Here is a 20,467-nt window from a genome sequence, read left to right as displayed (position 1 = left end):
TAAGCAGCTGAATACAGCTAAGGCATGATGAACAGGAGAAAGAATTAATAAGACAGAGCAGAGAAAATGTAATGCAACAGTGGATGCATATTTGTGTAGTAACTATTAGTCATGCAAAGTGGGGAGGGATTAGCAAGTGTCAAGAAAATATTTAACTTATTCTCATCTACTGTATCATTTTTGCATCTTTCTTTGATTCATGCTTACAGTATAAGTTCTGTGACATCAGCCTCGTTCTCACATTACAGCCCCTATGAGTGATGTTTAAAATACATCACCATCAAGAGAGCAGTTAAAAATGCAGCCATAATAATTAAGTTCTATGACTGTGCATCTTTAACACAGTGTGGAAAAAAAATAACAGCATGTGAAAACATGGAAAAAGCAAGTTTTTACAACCTTTTTAAAGAAGTGTTGGGTTGATCCCAAAGAATACTAGGAGCCATATGCCGCATGCACTAGCAGAAAATCGACACTGTTACTGTAGGTCTGCTTTAAAAAAAGATGCCTTTTTTAATAATTTGAAGAAGATTCCTTCAATCTGCTCAAATGCCATATTGTAGAGTCTGTTTCCAGCTTTTCCATCTATACCTGCAGAGACACCTTGCCATCCAACTGAACAGCTGTTTGGTGATGTCAAGACAACTTGTTCAGCTCCAGGAGACAGTTTTAATTACTTGTTAGATTTTAGTTTCAGCTCCAGGTGGCTTATAATCCCTCTTGCACTGAGTATTTAGACCACTTTTTAAGCATTTTGCCCATTTTTTCAGCTTCTGCGTTATAATTACTGTGCTCTAACTCCAATCCTTTAGAGACCCTGTACAGTAGGTAACGAACTGCTGTAATATTTGTACTGGTGCTCTTCCTTGGCATGCTCTGAGCTGGAAAAACAGATCTTTAATTTCATATCAGTAAGTCTCTATTTTAATTCAACCACGTTAACATTTAATGTTTTTCAACAATAAATGTCTTAATGACTTCTAGTAGGTGCAAATAACAGGTGTCTGTTGCTAATATGCATATTAGGTGTAAGGAAAACAGTTACGCATGAAAACAAGTGACTATAGCAGTTCTTCAAATTTTACTGTGAGATAGCCCAGATAATGTACTTTACTGACAAGATATTTCTGACTAAGAAAAGTAATGATGTCAAAAAAAAGAAAAGAAAAGGGGCAATATTAATTGAACTGAAAATAAATCTGATGTTCTGCTAGCCACCCAGTAATGTGAACACTGGCTCTAGATGAAGGTCACTGCTGTTGTGACACTCTGACCCCATGCACAAAATGGGATTGTTGCCAATTTATATATATATTTGGACATTTAATGTGCAACTATACAGTAGATCCAATTTCGATAACCTCTTCTTCCTTTTAAAGAGGAATGTGGCCTCTGTTATCTACTGCACATAGAGCTCGCTTTCCAACTAGCCAAGTATGAATCTTTTAAGTGCATTTCAAAATGCAGAAAAACAGGTATGATATGAAATAGAAAAGGATGCATTTAATAAAGAATGCAAGTATGCAAAATGAAAACAAATTGAAAAGCAAAGTACCTTAGAAATGAACTCTACCACAGTGTCATTATCCTTTCATTTTTGAACTGTATTATCCAAAAAAAGGAATGCAGTTAACAGTGGTCGCCATTTACAGCACAAAGCTCACCCAGCTCTAACCCTGCTACTGCAGTGAGCCAAGGCTGCCTCTCTCCTTCCAAGATGAACAAGCCGAAGTCCAGTCCTTTCAATGTCCATGCCACTACTCGAACATGGGTTATCTGGGACACAGTCAGAGCCTTATCCTTCTAGGTTACAAGGCTGGATTACGCCTGTTAGTCTTGTGGTGTGGCCTTGGTATTCTCCAACAGGCAGTGATCTCCTACCAGCAAAAGACAATGCATTCAGATAATACACTTGGAAAAGGTGTGCCTTCCTGAACCCAAGCAGATAAAACTAAAGCTGGTCATATACATGCAAGGTATGACGGTCTTTCTCTTTCGCTCTTGCTTTCTTTTAGCCTTAGATTCAGCCACCAAATTAATGGACTGGTTTAAAGACAATTTGGAAAGCAGTTTGGGGAGAAAATGTGGGTAGTCTGAAGGTATCCTTGACACCTGTGAAAGACTGAAGAGAGTTCCAAATATATCAGGGAACTCAGACATCCTGCAAGAGGAGGTGATGGATACCAAGAAGAGCATCCTCCAACAGATACATTTCTGAGATGCTGAACCAATGGGCTAGGTGGTTCAAACAGAGGACAGACAAACCTGTTGACCATGAAATTCAACTCTCAAGGAAGGCTTTTCAAAGGGCAGGAAAGGTGCTTCCTAGACTCAGGGCAGGGTGACCAGGCACGTTGGCACCATCTGTTTTTGAAAGCATCACTCAATCTTCCACATGTGTAGTCTTGCTAGGGTGACTGCCTGGATTGAGGGGGCCAGGTAAACCACTGTCCTAAGACATTCCCTTGTAGTGATCTGGTTTCCTATAATAAAGATGTGAACTAGCCTGGAACAGATCTTTTTCTTGAGGGAGCAAGGTCCTCTGCTGAATGGTATCCACATGGGCTCCCAGAGGCAAGACCTGTCTTCATGAACAGTACATGTCACTTCAGCAAATTCACAGAGACATGTAGACTTTGGAAGAAAGCCAGGGTGAATTGTTCTGCTCTCAGCAACTCCTCTACGGTTGGAGACTAAATCAGGCGGTCATCCAGATATGAGTAAATATCAATGCTCTTGGCATTATGGAAGGCAATTTCAGGAATCAATATTTATAAGAATATTTTCAGTGCAGAGGATAGTCAAACAGCAAGGAAGTAAATGGGAAGTGGCAAACTCCTGCTTCAAAATTTGAACCCCATGACGTACAAACATGCCAACTCACATGACAGTGAATATGTGATGCCGAAAATCAATGTCCTGGAAAAAAAAAAAAAAAGCACTGGACAGATAAAAATACACATGTAGGCATTACAAGCCAAACAATGCAGGTCATCAATTACTGTGTGGTCTGGTAGCAGTAGTGAATTATTGATACATTTCTACAAGGTCAGCAACAGAAAGGACAGAGATGTCACAAAGGGCACCAACAGCTACCAGCTAGTGGCCATGAATGAGTAGGTTGCCAGCAACTAATGCAAAGTCATGCAAGCAACTTTAGACATTCACTGTGCATGCCTTGCTATATAGTTTAATAACAACTATTACTTCTGAAAATGTTCTTCTTCAAACCTGCAGATTTTTTTTTATTGCTCTCCTCCTTTCCTCATTCGCTGAGTTTACTGGACCAGCCTTAGCCTCCTTTGAGCTCCAATTGCGCCATGTCTGGGGCTGGTAAGGAGACTGATAATTCCGACTGCTACCTAGAAGAAGGCCCTAACCTCCTCTACCCGACCCATGGCAGTCTTGCAACCTCTACAATTGCTGCCTTTGGGAGGTGCACGCTTCCTTGCACATGCAATCTCCAGACCAAGTGATATATCATTTGTGACACACAACACACACAGCTCTTAATGCTGCTACTGCAGGAGGGCCGAGGCTGCCTGTCAGCCCACAAAATGCACAAGTCAAAGCTCAGTCCCTTCCAGTCTACATACCACAGTTCAAACATGGGTTGACTGGAGCACAGTAAGGACTTTATTCCTCTATGGGCTGGACTCATACCTGCAGATTGTTGACATTCCTAACACAATAATGCTTAGAGCTACAATTGCAGGTTATTAGTTAAAGTAAATATTAGCAAACAGTGCTACATCTTCAGCTGATGGCTGTGAATCTGACTGCTACAGGCTCAGTTTACATACTGTGCAGCACAGCAAGACAGACATCACAACAAGCTCACCTGAAAACAGCCGTCCAAGACTACTGAATTTTACAGTTTGCAAAGAATAATAAATAAACAGAGTGAATGTATGGCTGTATTCCAGCAAGGCAAGATCAGAAAGGCCAAACATAAAAATCACCACCAATTATGTCAATACTAAGTGGGTGTGATTCAGAAAGGCCTTGCATATAACACAACTGTTGGTATGCAGTCTGTTAGTAAAGGTATGCCAATGTAACGTTAACACCCAAGTGGGATTCAAAGAAGGGTTAACTGAACAGTAGTGCTTTTCTCTGCATAGCAATATAGCACTTGACAGGCCATGCACAATGAGTGTTTGTGGTATGTGTAACTATGTATAAGGGGGACAGTAGAGTATTTAGATATAGTACCAATCTGTGGAGATACCACAACCACAATGGGTAACAATGCATGAGGGGTACAATAGAGTATTTAGGCATATACCAATGTGTGAAGATACCACAACCAGATTGTGTGACAATGTATGAGGGGTACAGTAGAGTATTTAGGCATAGTACCAATGTGTGAAGATACCACATGACTAGGTTGCTCACTGCTGCAATGGAGTCACAAAACAGAAATCTCATATAGAGATAGACATTAGTCTTTATGCCACACTTCAAGAGCAGTCAGGCATCTCCAGAGGACAGCAAAGTTACTTCTCCTAAAAAATGAGGGAGCAACTGGAAACCTAGCTGTAGAGGGAAAACAACCTATGTCACCTATAGTGCTTTTCTCAAACATAAATCCATCAACATAAGTGCCAGGGCCTATGCTCTGTGTCTATAGATATTAAAGTTTTTAGGCTTTCAGTAAATTATACACTAAGGAAGGGGACCAATTACTTCGTCACAGGCTGTATGTAACTCCTTTGTAACAGAAAAAGTAAAAAAAAATCCACACTCAAAGAAATATAAAACAAAAATTCTAACAAATGAGCAATGTCAAATGCCGATGAATGGTCTGCCCTCCTAGTGCAGCTTTATCAGATCACCTTAACCTAGGGAAAGATAAAGGAAAGACACAAGTACTTCATTCATTCCAAGTATCACTGCTACACTGAGTTCATAAAACTAGAGAGATTACAAAGTAGTGAGCAAACCCTGACCATGGACACAGGTGAAAGCAACAGCACATCTTCCATGGTAGCAGAACAAACCTTTACTCACAATTTAACTGCCCAGATTCTAACGCTTGGTAAAAGTGCAGATAAATGTCCACATGGCCATCTCGCAAATACTTTCTGCTGATACATTTATACAGAAGTCTGCAACTGCAGCAGATTCCCTTGGAGAATGTGTCCTAAACCTAGTAGTTAAAGTCTTACAATGGTGGGCAAAATATAAAGTGATGCGGTTAATTAGCAATCTATAGACAATCTATCTGAATACCTAATCTACTCTGCTTTCCTTGATATAAAAGACAAAGAACTCATTGCAGAGTGTAAATTCCGTGGTCCTATTAGTATGCCATCTTAGCTTCCTGTGAGCCACCACCATGTAAAAGATCACCTCCTTTTTCTTCTGAAGGCTGGGATGAAACACAGGGTCCTGGACAGACTGATTTAAGAAAACTCCTCAACTATCTTGAATGAAGTTAGGTCTGGTTCTGGGTGCCACTATACCCTCGTGGAAGACTGTGTAGGGTTCTTTACACATGAAGGCTTTAAGCTGACAGAACTTCCTGACAGTCATGACACCTACTAGGAAAGTGTTCTCCAGCTCAGGAGCTTAGCAGCAGAACATAAAAGTTCAAAATGGGTCACTGAGAGCTATTCAGTCACAAATTTTAAAGTCCCATGGCCATGGGAGAAGATTAAGCCTTTTGGAAGATCTTAGCTGAAGTGTACTTTTCGGAAACAGTTTAATGGCATAAACAGTAAAAAAAAAAAACATCCAGATACTCAAGTGGCTTAGAGAGATAAAGCCCTCCCTGACTATTGGCCAGGCTACATGGATTCAATTAGTGGATTGGGTAACTGACAAAGTATTGTGGAGGGATAGGAGCTAATGATTTGGGAAGGAGGGTGGGTGGTAATGTGGCATCTCCTGTAATAATCCCTGGTGGAGACAAGTGGTTGTGGGCAGAAAGATATGGCTGAGTTGCTGCTGAGGCGGGGCCATATGTGGCTATGTCCCTCCAATGCACACTTGCTCATACGGACATAACCATAGTCAACAAAGGGAGGAAGTTGGGGTTCAGGGAGGTCAGAGGGAAAAAAAAGTGCGATAATTCACAGAGCATCCCCAAAATGCCCTTAGCATCCTCAGTGCAGCAAGAAAATAGTTTTAGTCTAGGGGTGAACTGGAGCAGCTGGCAGACTCTGCAATGGATGTGGGATACTGACATGGCTGTCTGAATGAAGGTAAGAGAAAAAAAAATGAAAGGTCCAGGGAAAGAAAAGCTGAGGACATTTATCCCCATCTTCACCAAGCATTAGAAATGTGTCTTGATCGCAGCAGAGATATGGTCCTGATTAAACAGTTCAGAAAGATATTGCAGAATCAAGGGTATCAAACAAGCAGTTGGATCCATATGCTTTCATCTTAAACTACACTGAGAATGGCTTCCATTTTAGCCAGATAGGATTTCCTAGTAACAGGCTTTCTGATGTTGCAATATACGGACAACCTCTGAAGACAAAGGATTATAAGGCAACAAGCTGATGTCATCCATACTTTAAGACTTTTTTCAACATTTTTATTAAATCATCACATTTTAATCAGTGACAAAGATATACAACATTAACAGAAAACAAAAACTATAACATTTTCCACGGTTATTTTCATGCAGTATATACGTTTTCTTTTAACTATTTTCAATTACACCAGTACATAAATTGCTCAATTCCTGCCTTCTCTTAAACATCACTACTTCACCTGAACATTAATCTGCATACATTGCTCTCACAAATTCCATTATTTCTATGTAATTTGCTTCTCTCTCTTCTAAAGATCTCACCTCCAAGTGTTTTTATCTTCTTTACAATACTCACTACTTAAATTATGTTGGTTTAGATTTCCATTTTCTATGTTCCTGGGGGTTTTGCTGTTGACTGATTATACGTCACTGGTCTCATCACCATCTCTTCCTGTCTTGAGTACCAAATGAGTCTCTTCTTCTTCGTCTAACCTTGACAAAATTAATTATTTCATAAATACTTATATTTGTGTATTTTCTTGGTTTTCACATTCCTCTGCTTTACACAAAATTTCATTCATACAATTTCCAAAACATCTCAATACCACTACAGGATCTTGTTATTTTTTTCGGTCACAGGCTCCCTAGGTTTGGCAACAACCCTTTCTTTCTGTTGGCTGAGTTGTTATGCTAAAAGTTTTGTGCTGTGGCTATATTAAAAAATACCTGCTTAGAAGCAACATTTCTAAACTCAAGCATATTATCCAAATATTCCCTTATTTTCCCCTTAGCAGTCTGCAGTTGCTCTTTATCTGTGAGATTTACCTTATTTTGCAATACTTCAGTCAACCTCTCTTAGTGATTCCTATTACTTCTTTCCCATATCTCTTTCTGTCTTCTTTTCCGTTTTTGAAACATTTTCATTTTATCCCATTCACTAGCTATCCTTCCTGCAAAAATTTCTTACCTTCCTTACTCAATCTTGAACCATTTCCACACCCATCCCTTAAGCAGATAAGTAACTGTGTCATTTTTACTTCATTATAGTGCTTCTGATTTTTTTTAGTTTTCATTTGTGCATGATCTGAACAAGTTATTAGCTGCGTCTCAAAGCTTTCAATAAAATATACATACTCCTATGAAATGTAATTTCTAGACACTCTAGCTCAGTTTTTGTTACTTGAGGAATACTATGAAAATTCTGTTGTTCTGCTACTTAATTTGCAACTACTACTACAAATATTCTCAAGCATTTCTTCAGAAATATACCATCTTTTATTGCAATTTTACTTCTAGACCCCCCCCCGATACATCCTCACTATTGCAACACAAGTTCCAGTCCTCACCCATAAATAATATTCCCCACTGAAAACTTATTTCTACCAAAATTCTCTTAAGCTCCATTATGGTAGTTTTAGGTGGAATATAAATGCATACCATCATAATTTTATTCCTCTGCCAAAAACCCTAAATAACTTTTTTGTCTCTTTTGTCACTACTAAAGCCCCTCTAGCAATCAGTATTTTACTTCCCTTTTTCTTTCTCCATGATATTCTGCTGAATGCCCACCCTAAATCTACTGTGAAATTCACATGTTCATTTCTATCAAACTGTGTCTCCTGCATCACTGCTATTTGCATCCTACACTTCTTAATATAATTAAATACCCCTAGTTTTGTCTCTGCATAAAAAGACATTCACATCCTATGATAGCAGAGTAGTCATTATGACAGAAAGCTAGTATCCCCACCTATTACACATAACAGTTCTTTTGAATATGTATTTTCAACTTTTGGATTACATGCATGCACTAATGCTCGGCAGACAGATCGTTTTAGTAGTTGCTTGTCTTCATCTCCATTTGAACCTATGCCATAGTTCTCATGACTTTCTGCTTCAATGAAAACACTCAACAAAATCCTAAATATATTTTCAGAATCTCCCACCCCCTCTTGACTTGAATAAACACACAAAACTATGCACATTTTCAACAAAAAATGAAGTTTACCTCTCCGGATAGGAGCAGCTGCACCAAATCAATGACTATATGCACAGACACTACCTACCTAATCTAAAATTCAGGTTGCTCACACTAAAGTGCATATTACAGCCTGTGTTCCCACTTACACTAATGGCTATCTGTTCTTTTAACATCTTGATTTCCCTCCCAAATGTGAAAAGCAGTTTGTGTGCTTTCAGTAAACATCAACTTTTAGTCATAAAAAATAACCTGGTTACCATACAGTAAACTAAATCAATCATTGCTCTGTTCAACACATTAATGCATTAAGACAGTTTGGCAGGCTACTACTACTCATTCACTTCACACAATATCAAACTGTATTTTTCATTGAACTGCTTGCCACTGTACCCTTAAAAAGTTACATTTCATGTTTTATTTTTCAAGCCTATTTGCTTACAATAGACATTGTCTACAGCTTAAAATCAATGATGTTAAGCTAGGCATCCATCTTTATAAACACAAGAGAAACTACCATCTTAATTCTACATATATTAATACACTTTTATAGCCCACTCCAGCAGACAAAGATCACAGCATTATAGTAACTTTAACTTAATTCTAACAAACATTTCTTAACCTGCTAGATTATAAAGCCTGCGCATTGCACAACTAAACAAAAGGGTGCATGCTTGCTCTAACATCTTTAACATGTACAGCTCACTGCTAAGACTCTCCCACCTCACATTTAAAATACCTGTGACTACACTCTGTGCAAAATTTCTTTACAATACAACATGCAGTTTACATCATGAATCTTTTATACACCTATTAACAAAAATAAAAACTATTTTACTTACAGTTACTTCCTCCTTCCCTTCAGTATCCTTCTAAACATTAATGACAAAGCAGGGTATAGGTTTTGCAGTTGACCCACAAGTTTAACAACATCAACAAAATTTCAGTCTTTCACAGCCACCTTTTCTTCTAAAGCCATATTTCACATCTAATTTTATAGCCACTGGACTTGCTTCTTTATAGTATCCCATGTATTCACTAACTTCAATGTTGCTGTTCTTCCTCCTGATCATCTCCATCTCCCAACACAGGTCTCTGGTTCAAGTCCAAAGCATTCCTGATTCTTGAAGTCAGCCTCTGTGCGTCTGTCTGTCTCTCATCAAGCATTTTTCTTTGGAGCACTGGGAACAATTTCACTGACAAACCTTCTCTCTGGGCTTTGTTGTAAAAAGCATGAGAAGGAGAGCCCCCTTCTGCTTGCTGGTTCACTGTTTGTTGGATAAACAATTTTGTTTCCTCCTTAGCCCATCCAGTATCAAGAAATGTCTTTGATTCTCCAGGAAAAATATTCTGAAAACAGCTGGATACAGCAGCTTGAATCACACACATGCCTCTCGGCATTACCAGAGTGATGGGATGAAGTTTATCTTCTGCCAGCTGTACAGTGAATAATCCTTTCCACACACACTCTGTTGTCTCTAATTTTTAATACTTTCCCTTTCTTCCACAGTTTTGTTAGGATCAACTCTTTCTGCTGTGATTATTGTGTCTTTACTGCCTTCTCACTGACAGGTTTGGGGCATACACACAATGCACCCTTTTCAATTAATGAATCCTGATGTGAAACACCAGTCCAGTTGCTTATATGAACTTTCAAAACATTAATACAGTCTATTCTTTCTACTTTCTCTGATACAGCAGAAAATCTAGGGTTTTCTCTGTGTGCTATTTTCTACCTCTACTACTTTTTGAAAATGCTTTTTTTAATATGCATCTTGATAAAGCCTCATACCAAGTCAGGTAAAGCACCGATTTTATTTGGATTGCTGTTCGTTTCTTTATTTTTGTCACGTCTATTAAAGACAGTTTTCAATATACTTTGTTGGTTGGTGGTCTTTTACTGTGGAATTCTCTTATTACTTGGTTTTATGACAAACTGTGACTTTGTGTTTGGTTTTTGGCCATGGCTGAAGGTGCTACCAATCTGATTTTGGAAATACACCAAACGTTTTGCGTGATGAACCTGACGATGCTCCGGTGACTAGAGGAGAGTTTAGACAAGTTATTTGTCTTTTAACGCAACTAAGTAATATACTGGTGCCGGATGCCACCGATTCAATTACCTGGTTACCAGGGAATCAGCAACATTACCATCGAAGTTGAATGGTGCTTTCCAAGCAGAACTTCCTGGTGAGATTACATTGGCTAAAACTGATCTACAGCAGCAGCCCATGAAGCAGCAAGCTAGTCGTTCAAATGGAGTTAACGGAGTTATGAGAGACTTCAATTTTAATGTGTAGACTAAACAACAATTTTCCTTTAAACAAGGTACTTCTTCCAAATTTAATAATGGCAATAACAGTGCTGAACACAATTTTTCTGCTTTAAGTGACAAGCTGTATGCATATAAATCCACACAGCTAGAGACAGATTATCTGGCAGAATGCATACGAGTGCAACGTATTCCTAAGGGTTTGCGTTATTTCAAATTTCCAAACAACGCTTCACCTGGTTCTAACTTACACAATGAATTAATTGATCTGTTCAATAGAACAGGGCTGGAAATGCTTAAACTTATGATTAAGGACTACGAAACAAAAGCGGACATTCTTTTAACTGAACTCAATGTGTTAAACGACTCTATTATTAATGACAAAAGTTTTGGTAGTATTAAAAGAAACTATGATAATGTATTTCATGAAGTAGATCAGCATTGTTGTAAAATAGTTAACAGGAAGATAAGGAAATTACAGCGGGACCTTTTAGAATATAGGGATGGTTTGGCTTACTCCATACCAGGTAAAGGTAGGTGGAACAATAACCAAACCCATGAGAAAGTCGCTGACATGGATAATTTTGATAACGTTGCCTCACCAATAGAGGATATACACCTAGAAGTAGTGAGCGTTTAGCACAAAAAAACAGCAAGGACTCTCACCAGGTTTTTTATTATCCCCAGGGCAGACCAGGGGGCAGGGGAACAACATACCAACAACAGGGTTGGGGCAAACCTTGCAGATAGATGCAATGGACAAATTTAGCACCAGGGATGCTGGAGAAATTATACTGGATTCTACTGTAAGTAACTGTAGGGTTATGAAGAAAGATAATTTCTCCATATACAACTTTACTGACATTGCATTAACATCTGAATATTTTGAGCTTTTTACCAGAGGATTTCAATTTGTCCCTTTACGCTCATTGGATTTAACCAAGACTATTTTAGATTTAAAACTGTTTATTAGACGCTTGAATTTGAATATTCAATTTAAGGGACAAACACATTTGAATGAATGTTTCACAAGACCCAGTACACTAAACCCTCCCACACACCCAGCATTAAAGATTTTTGAAGAACTAGTTGAAATGGATTTAAGAAAGCAATATTCCATTAACACAACTTCTCAACCTACTAATTTGGGTTTTGAATCATTCCAGTTGATCAACTTTTTAAAGAAAGAGGGTGTCCGAGTTATGAAACCAGACAAGGGGGGAGGGGTGGTGCTAATGTACAACTGGGACTACGAGACACATATGCACAACATGTTACAAGACACTGGACAGTATAGTGTGGTCTCAATTAATGAGATTAACATTGCTCATTCGAAAATCAAATATTTACTGTATGATCACCTGATGCAAGGAGCCATTAATGAGAAGCTATTTAATTTCTTACACGTTAACAAACCCATTACATAGGTGATTTTTGGGATCCCTAAGGTCCATAAAGGCTTGGATCCCTTAAAATTTAGGCCGATTGTTGCAGGTGCTGGTAGTATTGTGGAACCACTTGGTAAATTTATTGACCAAACTGTCAAGAAGTTAGTTTTATGTTTAGAACACATCTGTAAAGACTCCTGGGAGTTTCTTAGGGGTATTCAAACCAATTTTTACGATGCAACTAACCTCATGATTACCATTGACATTGTTGATTTATTTCCTAGCATCCCCCGCATAGTTGGTCTAGAATGGTTTAACGACGTTTTGTGCTCATCTTCTGAATTCAGTCCAAACACCATTAGACTGTTAATTGAATTCATGGAAATCATCCTTGAAAACAACTTTATTTATTTTAATGGAGAATTGTTCAGGCAGAAGAAAGGGGTGGCCATGGGTGCTCCATGTGCCTCATCCTATGCCAACATTGTACTCCATTATTGGGAGAACAAATTTATATTCTCAACCCCCTGGTCGAAATTTATTACCCACTACAAACGCTATTTGGATGATATATGTTTGTTATGGAAGGGAAACCTTAATGATTTTATGGATTTCATGTTCCATATTAATTCTTCCACACATTTTTTAACATTCATACATAATGTTAGCGAGGATGTCTTGAATTATTTGGATGTTTCCCTGTTTAAAAATCAACACACTGGTACTTTTCAATCTAAAATTCATAGAAAAAGTACTTTCTCTAACTCCTATCTTCACTTTGATAATGGGCATCCTTTTCATCAGAAAAAAGGTATACTAAAAGGCCAGTTTATTAGGGCATCCAGGATGTGCAGTACAGAACAACTATTTATTGAAGAAATGCATTTTTTAAGAAATTTATTTTTAGAAAGAGGTTACCCTATGCACCTGGTTAATAATTTAGCAGAAGAGGTTATAACTAATAGAAGAAATAAATATTTTCCTCTACTGGGTTTAGGTGCAGAGAAGGACAGTTATGTACAACAAGAGGCCCAATTCGAGACACATAATGTATTTATACAAACTTTTAGTAAAGACTCACTACAAGTTGAAAAGATAGTGTCAAGGTAATGGCCAGTTTTAACATTACAGGAAGATATCAATGAGCTAGTATCTGACAAACCCAAATTCGTGAATAGGAGAAATGTTAACCTTAAGGGATTATTTGAAAGGCAGCTTTACACGAGTCAAACACAATCTAACCCTAGATTAGGTACATACAAATGTGGGGCATGCAAGCAATGTTCATATATAATTAATGATAACAGCTTGTATATTGCTTCAAGGAATTTTAAAGTTAAATCAATAGGACATTAAAACTGCGGGACTAAAGGAGTGGTTTACCTCGGAATATGTACCCAATGTCTCAGTTTTTACACTGGTAAAACTGAGAGGTCTTTCAGGAAAAGAATTTACGAGCATTTGTATGATGTTGGAAAGGAGAAAGAAGCTAATGCCTTCTATAAGCACTCCTTAAAATGTCCCAACATGCAGTTGAAATTTATGGTTTTAGAACAAGCATTACAGAACCCAAGACTGGGAAACATCACTGAAATATAAAGAACTGTTGTGGCAATTGAAGTTAAATGTCACAAGACCCCCAGGGCTCAATGATAATATTAGTATTAGTAGTGTACTAAAAATTAGAAGGGCTAGATTATAGCAACAATGTTCTTATATATGCATATTGCACAACATTACAATTTACTGCATTACATTTATTGCATATGTAATTATTAATAATGTATAACTGTTATAAGCTGTATTTATTCTGCACTTGCACTTTATGTTATATGTGAATGTGGAGTTAGTTTTTCACAGGAATATTTAAGACGTTATATTTTGATAATGAAAATTTTTTTACAATTTTTTAAATTTTTAAGGTTTTTAACAATATTTTAACAACAATACCCTATTAGTATATGAATATAAATTACTTTGAGTTACAAGTATTTAACATATTGTATGTTATAAGTATTGGTCGCATACGTAGGTTTTAGCACAAGCTTTTTACTTCAAGATACCTTTAAGAACACAATTGACTAAATCTGTTGTTCCAATTAATTATAGGTCAGGTGCTTCAGCAAATGACTATATAAAGCATTGGGTTTTCTTAATATGCATCTTGATAAAGCCTGGTATTAACCAGGCGAAAGCGCTCGATTTTATTTGGATTGCTGTTCATTTCTTTATTTTTGTCACGTCTATTAAAGACAGTTATCAATATACTTTGTTGGTCGGTGGTCTTTTACTGTGAAATTCTCTTATTACTCAGCAATGTATGTGTGTTAATAAATACAGAAAAGTAGTACAGCAATGTATGTGCTTTCCACTAAGAATTTCCCGTAATACATCCTGTAAGATGTCCTAACATCAGCATCCACCACTCCAACAATTCTTCAATGTGGTCAATGTCTAAACAAAAAAGAAGATCAGACTGCCACAGACTAGCTTTCTTTGCTCAGCAGCGAGTTTCCTTACTATAGAAGTATCCTCTGGTGGTGCTCATAGTCTAACCCTCAGTTAAAAGTTTGATTACAGAGTGTAGTAGTAGTTGGGAGAAGTTGTGCGGTAGCATTAAAGGACTAGCTGTTCCCCTGTTTTACCTTACCCATTTCTTCAATTACTCCCTGAAACCAACCTGGACCATCAGATACAGCAGCAGCCTTTTTGAAGCAGATAATCTTTCTGCAACTGCCTTTACAACATTAGATAACATTTCATTTTGTGCTTGTGTGGTTCTGATTCATGCAGTTGCTGCATGCTCTGCTCTGCACTTCATACATAACATTCACATCAAAATGCATGCATGGCCAATGAAGCATTATGCTGTTTTTAATTTCTCCAAGTCTTTTGGGTTTCTAATACCATGATGAGAATGGACCCCATTCCTAAGTCAAAGTATGATTAAAGTTCATGAAATTAGTATTGTCTCTCTCTTTGATGTCAACCAAAAGTGCTCTTCGCAGCACCCGCAATGTGCCCAGTAATGACTCCTCCTGCAATTTGTATGGTGTCACATGAATTGGTAACATATCTAAATATGACTTTAAATTATTTTTTTATAAGACCAGTTGCTCCTACAACTATTGGAACTGTCTGGGTATCTTTCTTCCACATGGCTCTCATTTCTGCCTGCAGATCAAGGTATTTTATGACTTTGTGTGTCTCTCTCTCTACGCAAGACACTGTAGTCAGTAGGTGTGGTGATTTCAATGATCAATGCTACTTTTGTCTTCTTTTCTTGGACCACTATATCCAGTTTTCTAGCATCTATCTTTTGAACTGTCGGTATTGGGTGATCCCATGTGATATAAACTTCTTCATTTTCTAAGATTCTTTGTAGCTCATATTTCCAGTGTTTTTCAGCCACTTCGATACCATAATGTTTGCACAATCTCCAGTGTAACAGTCTCGCCACATTATTATGCCTTTCAATATACAGTCCCTCTGCCATTAGTGTGTTGCAACCAGCAACAAGGTGTGTGACTGTTTCCAATTTGGTTTTACAAAACCTACACGTCTGTTTCTCCCACATGTTCAATGGACTTTGTAAACCAGCATGTACGTAAGCCCACTATCTTGGGATGCCAATATTAACCTTTCATTACTTGATGTGAATTCACTTCTCCTTAACCATTCCTGTGTTCGTTTTTGATCAACATTTATTTATTTATTTAAGTTTGATGACCGGGGAAGTCCACTGGGCCAAGAAGAGCCTGTTTTCAGTGGAGGCCCAGGGAGAAAAACTCCACAATAATTGCAAGTTACATTTCACATGTTACAAAATGACATAGTTCATACAGCTAATTAGACATTTACAGATAAGCTCCAAGATATTTGCAATTGGCTTGTCACAATGTCACAAAAATGAAAAGACATAATTCAATACAGAAATTTCAACATTTACATAAAGTGAATATTTTTGTTATAAACTCAAATGTAGGTTTAACATTTCAAAATATACTAGCAATTACTAGGTTAGGAAAAGAGAGGGTAACAGTACATTTGTTGACCGGGATAGTCCGACTGGATATATGTCCATTTTCAGCGGAGTCCCGGGGAGAAAAGCTCCGACAGGGTTAACAATGACAGATAGTTACAGAGACATATTGACAATTTACATAATATACAATGAAAAAAAAATTTTACAATAGCAGATACAATTGGTTACAGTTCAATGTATTAGAGATGATTTAGTAACTAGTAGAGTAGTACAAGAAATGGCCTAGTCGTTAGCTAATATTTGTTATTCTAGATTGACCTCGAAGGTTAAACTGCTCATAGGACTGTTGTGTTTGGTGAGAGCAGAGTTATTTAAGGAGTTAGTCTGGGTTTGTGCAAGGACAAAGCCAGTGAGATTTATGGTGGATTTTTAGTTCTTTTTTGAATTGAGCTAGTGATGGTAACAACGTGAGGTGATTGGGAAGGGAGTTCCAAACCTTGCCAATGATATTAGCATAGAGTGTATCACCGCCTTGGTTATAGGACTTGGTTGTTTGTACTAGGAGTTTGTTTGATGAGCGAAGTGAAGTTAGATTGGTGTAAGGGGTTAGTATGTTTTTTTAGAGCAGGGGTTTTCTCAGGATGTTTCAATATTTTAAAGGCTTCTTTGTTGACCGTGCTTGTCTAACTGGATATATGTCCATTTTCAGTAGAGGCCCAGGGAGATGAGCTCCATGATAAACAGATAAAACAACAGCAAATAACAAAACAACATAAGTCATATATACAACGGACATTTCTGGTTAACACAGAAATATTCAGTGAGGACAGAAATCATTACAGTGTAAAATACAGGTTCAATACAACACACAGGTACAATACATAAAGAGGCATACAGATACAGTACATAGTATATAAAAAAAAAAAAAAGAGGCAGTTTAATGTATAATTATATTAATAAAGAGTTTTCCGAAAAATAAGTATCCACAGGGATGGAAATAATGAAATGTAGAGGGAAATGGTAAAAGTTGTAAATAAGGAAGATAGAACAGTTAATGAAAAGTACAGGGTAGGCAGAGCATATTTTGGATAGAATAGATAACTAGACAGGTTTAGTACAGGGGTATAACCAGTGTGTTCTGAGGAAAATGTTATCTGTTTTTGAAGAGTGATATAGAGGAGAGTGAGGAAACTACAGAGAAAATTACTTTTTAGTAGGGAAGGGTTTGTTTTGGGTGGGATGAAGTAATAGTAGAGGTAGGTGGATGAGTCAGTGCAAGGTAGAATGGGGGCAGGAGTTTAAGTTGGTGTGTGGCAAGGGCATTCCCATTTGGAAAAAAGATGAGAGAGTAGCTGAGATTTGAAATTTGTATGGTTAGGTAGGTTGCATAGGTGTGTGGGAAGAGAGTTCCACTGTTTAGCTAGGAGTGGGATAGCAGTAGATGCCCAGGAGGTTGTGCAGATTTGTGGACCTGGGGGAGATTTTGGTTTTTCGATCTGAGTGAGCGGTTGGGAATGTAAGATTTTAAGGAAGTCGTGAGAGCTGTGCAGTTGGCAGGTTTAAAGATGAGCTTGTGGGCAATGGTGAGTTGTAGGTAACTGAGGTAGTTGGGTAGTTCAAGCCAGGTGAGGAGGGAGTGGCAGTGGTGTGATGAGTTTTTTGAAATGGTTGCAAATTTGGAGATCTTGTGGTAGCAGAATTCAAGTTTGGACTGAAGGCCAAGATGGAGATTGGTGAAAAGAGGCTCTTCCAGAAGTTTTCTATACTTGCAACTATATTTATATTTTTTCCACATTTTGTGCCTTTTCATCTGGTCCTTCACCATATAGTCTTTCTTTTGTTTTTTAGCACATTCAGTTGCTGCCTGGTTTTCTACTTCTGGTTTGATTTCCATTCCTGCCTGACGTCAATATGCTTCTGCTAAATTAAGCAGATATGTCATCTTAGATTTATTCTCCTCATGTTTCAAAATTTTCACTACATTTGGATCTTGTGAGGTCAGTAGATATGTGTGGAGTCCCACAATTACAGATCTATACATGTAATCAATTTCAAGGAGGCCCATCCCTCCTTCGGAACGGGGAATATATAATCTTGGTATACACTGATTTCTATAAATCATTTGGTGAGCATGAAGCATCCTTCTTATTGTAATATCCAATCTATCCAACACTTTTTGGGGTCATTCAATCACTCCAAAACTATAAGTTAGGACAAGAAGAGCAAATTGATTTATGACTTGGATCTTGCTCCTAGATATCAATGCTGTTTTCAGGATTAATTTAAGTCTTCTAAAGTATTCCTTACTGAGCTTTATTCACATTTGTTCATATTTTATTGCTGCTACTTCATCAATTCCCAAGTATTTATACACTCCCTCTTGCTCAAGTTCTTTTATATCACATTCTTGTCTCAAACTGATGTTTTCCTGGTGCTGTAGTTTTCCTTTTTAAAGGTTGCTTTTGCACATTTATCAAGACCAAATGACATTCCAATATCATTTGAAAAAGTTTTGACAATATGCAGCTCTGCTTTCACTTCCTCATCTGATGAGCTGTACAGTTTTAAATCATCGACAGAGAAGATGAGAAGTAATTAATTTTGTTGTTTTCTAAAAGCCAAATTCTAGACATGGCCTAAGCTGTTAAGTAAACAGCTTCATGGATTAATGGCAAGGCAGAATAGCAACTGTGACAGAGTCAACCTGGAATATCCCCCTCTGAATTTTTATTCCTGGGATAATAATCTGTCCTTTATCCTAGCTTCATTGCAAAGTGGTCTGCCTCTGTTTCATGGTTACTGTAATGTAGTCAATCAGTGCAGGGTGTATATTATACATTTTTAAGCACTCTTTTATCCATGAATGTGGGATACTATCAAATGCTTTTTTGTAGTCAACCCATGCCATACTTAGATTCTTCCCCGTCTTACAGTTTTCCACTACAACTTTGTTTAACAACAAATGATCCTTTGTTCCATATTACTTTCTTTTATCACCCTTTTGTTCTACTGACATAATTGAGTTTTCTTCTAAATGACTATAAACTCTGTCGGCATCAATTTCCATGTATAGTTTATACATTGTTGGAAGACAAGTTATTGGTCTATAATTTTTAGGGTAGCTTGCAGGTTCACTCTTACGTAAGAGCATTGTTATGCTGCTATGTAGAGCTGAACAGGGCTGTACATGTATCCTGATGGACCCTGGATATCTCTCATATAAATTACCATCAGGTTAGTATATCTTGGTTACACAGTTTATCAATCTTACCTGTTGTGTAAACTCCCATTGAATCTCAAGTGATGATCTAAGTTGTCCTTCACACTACCCAGTCTTCTGAAGAGTTTTACTTACTTATTTATCTCTATGAAACAGCACGTTTCTTCTTGCAGAAATATACCATCACTGTGTAAAACAGCAGTCTTAATCCAAAACCTGTGCAATAGCAGATAAATCAAGACTGCTCACCTGGAGGAACTAGCTGGTTAGCAGCCAAGTACTTCTTATCCGAAAACATAGCTGTCCAAAATCTGATCATAATGCTGATGTCTTCCCGAAGTCTCTTCTCCCCTTGGGTAGGGAACTTGGGGGCAATGCTTTAGAAAGTAAGAGGGACAGAGATTTAACACATGTACTCATTTGTAAGCTTGTGTTCTGTGCAAAGGTAAATTAAAAACTGTTATTGACTTACTCATTAAAAAACAAAGACAGGTAGCCATATATTGAATTAATCAAAACAATGATGCATGTTATCACAAGTTCTGAGTTTCTATAATTATCTTTACTATGCACTCGGAATGTAGGACTTTTATTACCCATCAGGGATAGTACTTTGTTGCTTGAGGCTGGGAATGGCTTCAGTAATGGCAGCACTCGCAAGCAAACCAGTAAATGACCACTGATAAATGTTCTTCTTTTGTCTTTGCCTTCCAAAAAGTGGTAAGCAGAGGACAGGGAACGAAATATAAGGAAAGAATACAGTACATAAAATTAATATCACAAAACGGTCTCTAATGTGAAACTGGCACCTAAGACTAGAGATGCCACAAGAGCTGTAGGGTTCAACATGCTTCCCCTACCTCTACAATATGAATACGGTTAAAAAATGTAAACTACATACAGACTCTAAAAATATCACTTCATGTCATCTCTAAAACTGGGACATAAAAGAGTAACTGGATCAGTTTGGTTAATGAAATAGCCATATACTGGGCTTTTTTCTGTGCATCTGCAAAACATTATAGGCTTGGCACTTCCACCAAAGACAGGAGCTAAAAGCACTTCCTGGAAGTGGAATAACAAAAGTAAGTTGCATCCCAGCCTACAAAGATGGCACACTAAGACCAGTATGACCCCACT

General features: G+C 37.7%; 1 protein-coding gene across 1 annotated transcript in view; it reads right to left on the bottom strand.

Annotated features, from left to right (window-relative positions):
- The window catches only part of PI4KA (phosphatidylinositol 4-kinase alpha), a gene marked incomplete at its 5' end in the record, with an annotated part of 2,160,482 nt that overhangs the window by 572,103 nt on the left and 1,567,912 nt on the right, over positions 1-20,467 (bottom strand). The window contains 1 exon segment of the mRNA XM_044068731.1: positions 19,577-19,704. Coding sequence (XP_043924666.1) covers positions 19,577-19,704 — 128 coding nt within the window.

Source organism: Protopterus annectens, chromosome 4.part0, assembly GCF_019279795.1.
Source record: "Protopterus annectens isolate FY-2018-M chromosome 4.part0, PAN1.0, whole genome shotgun sequence".
NCBI lineage: Eukaryota > Metazoa > Chordata > Ceratodontiformes > Protopteridae > Protopterus > Protopterus annectens.
The sequence above is the reverse complement of the archived record's forward strand: the minus strand, read 5'-3'. Positions and strand labels throughout refer to the sequence as shown.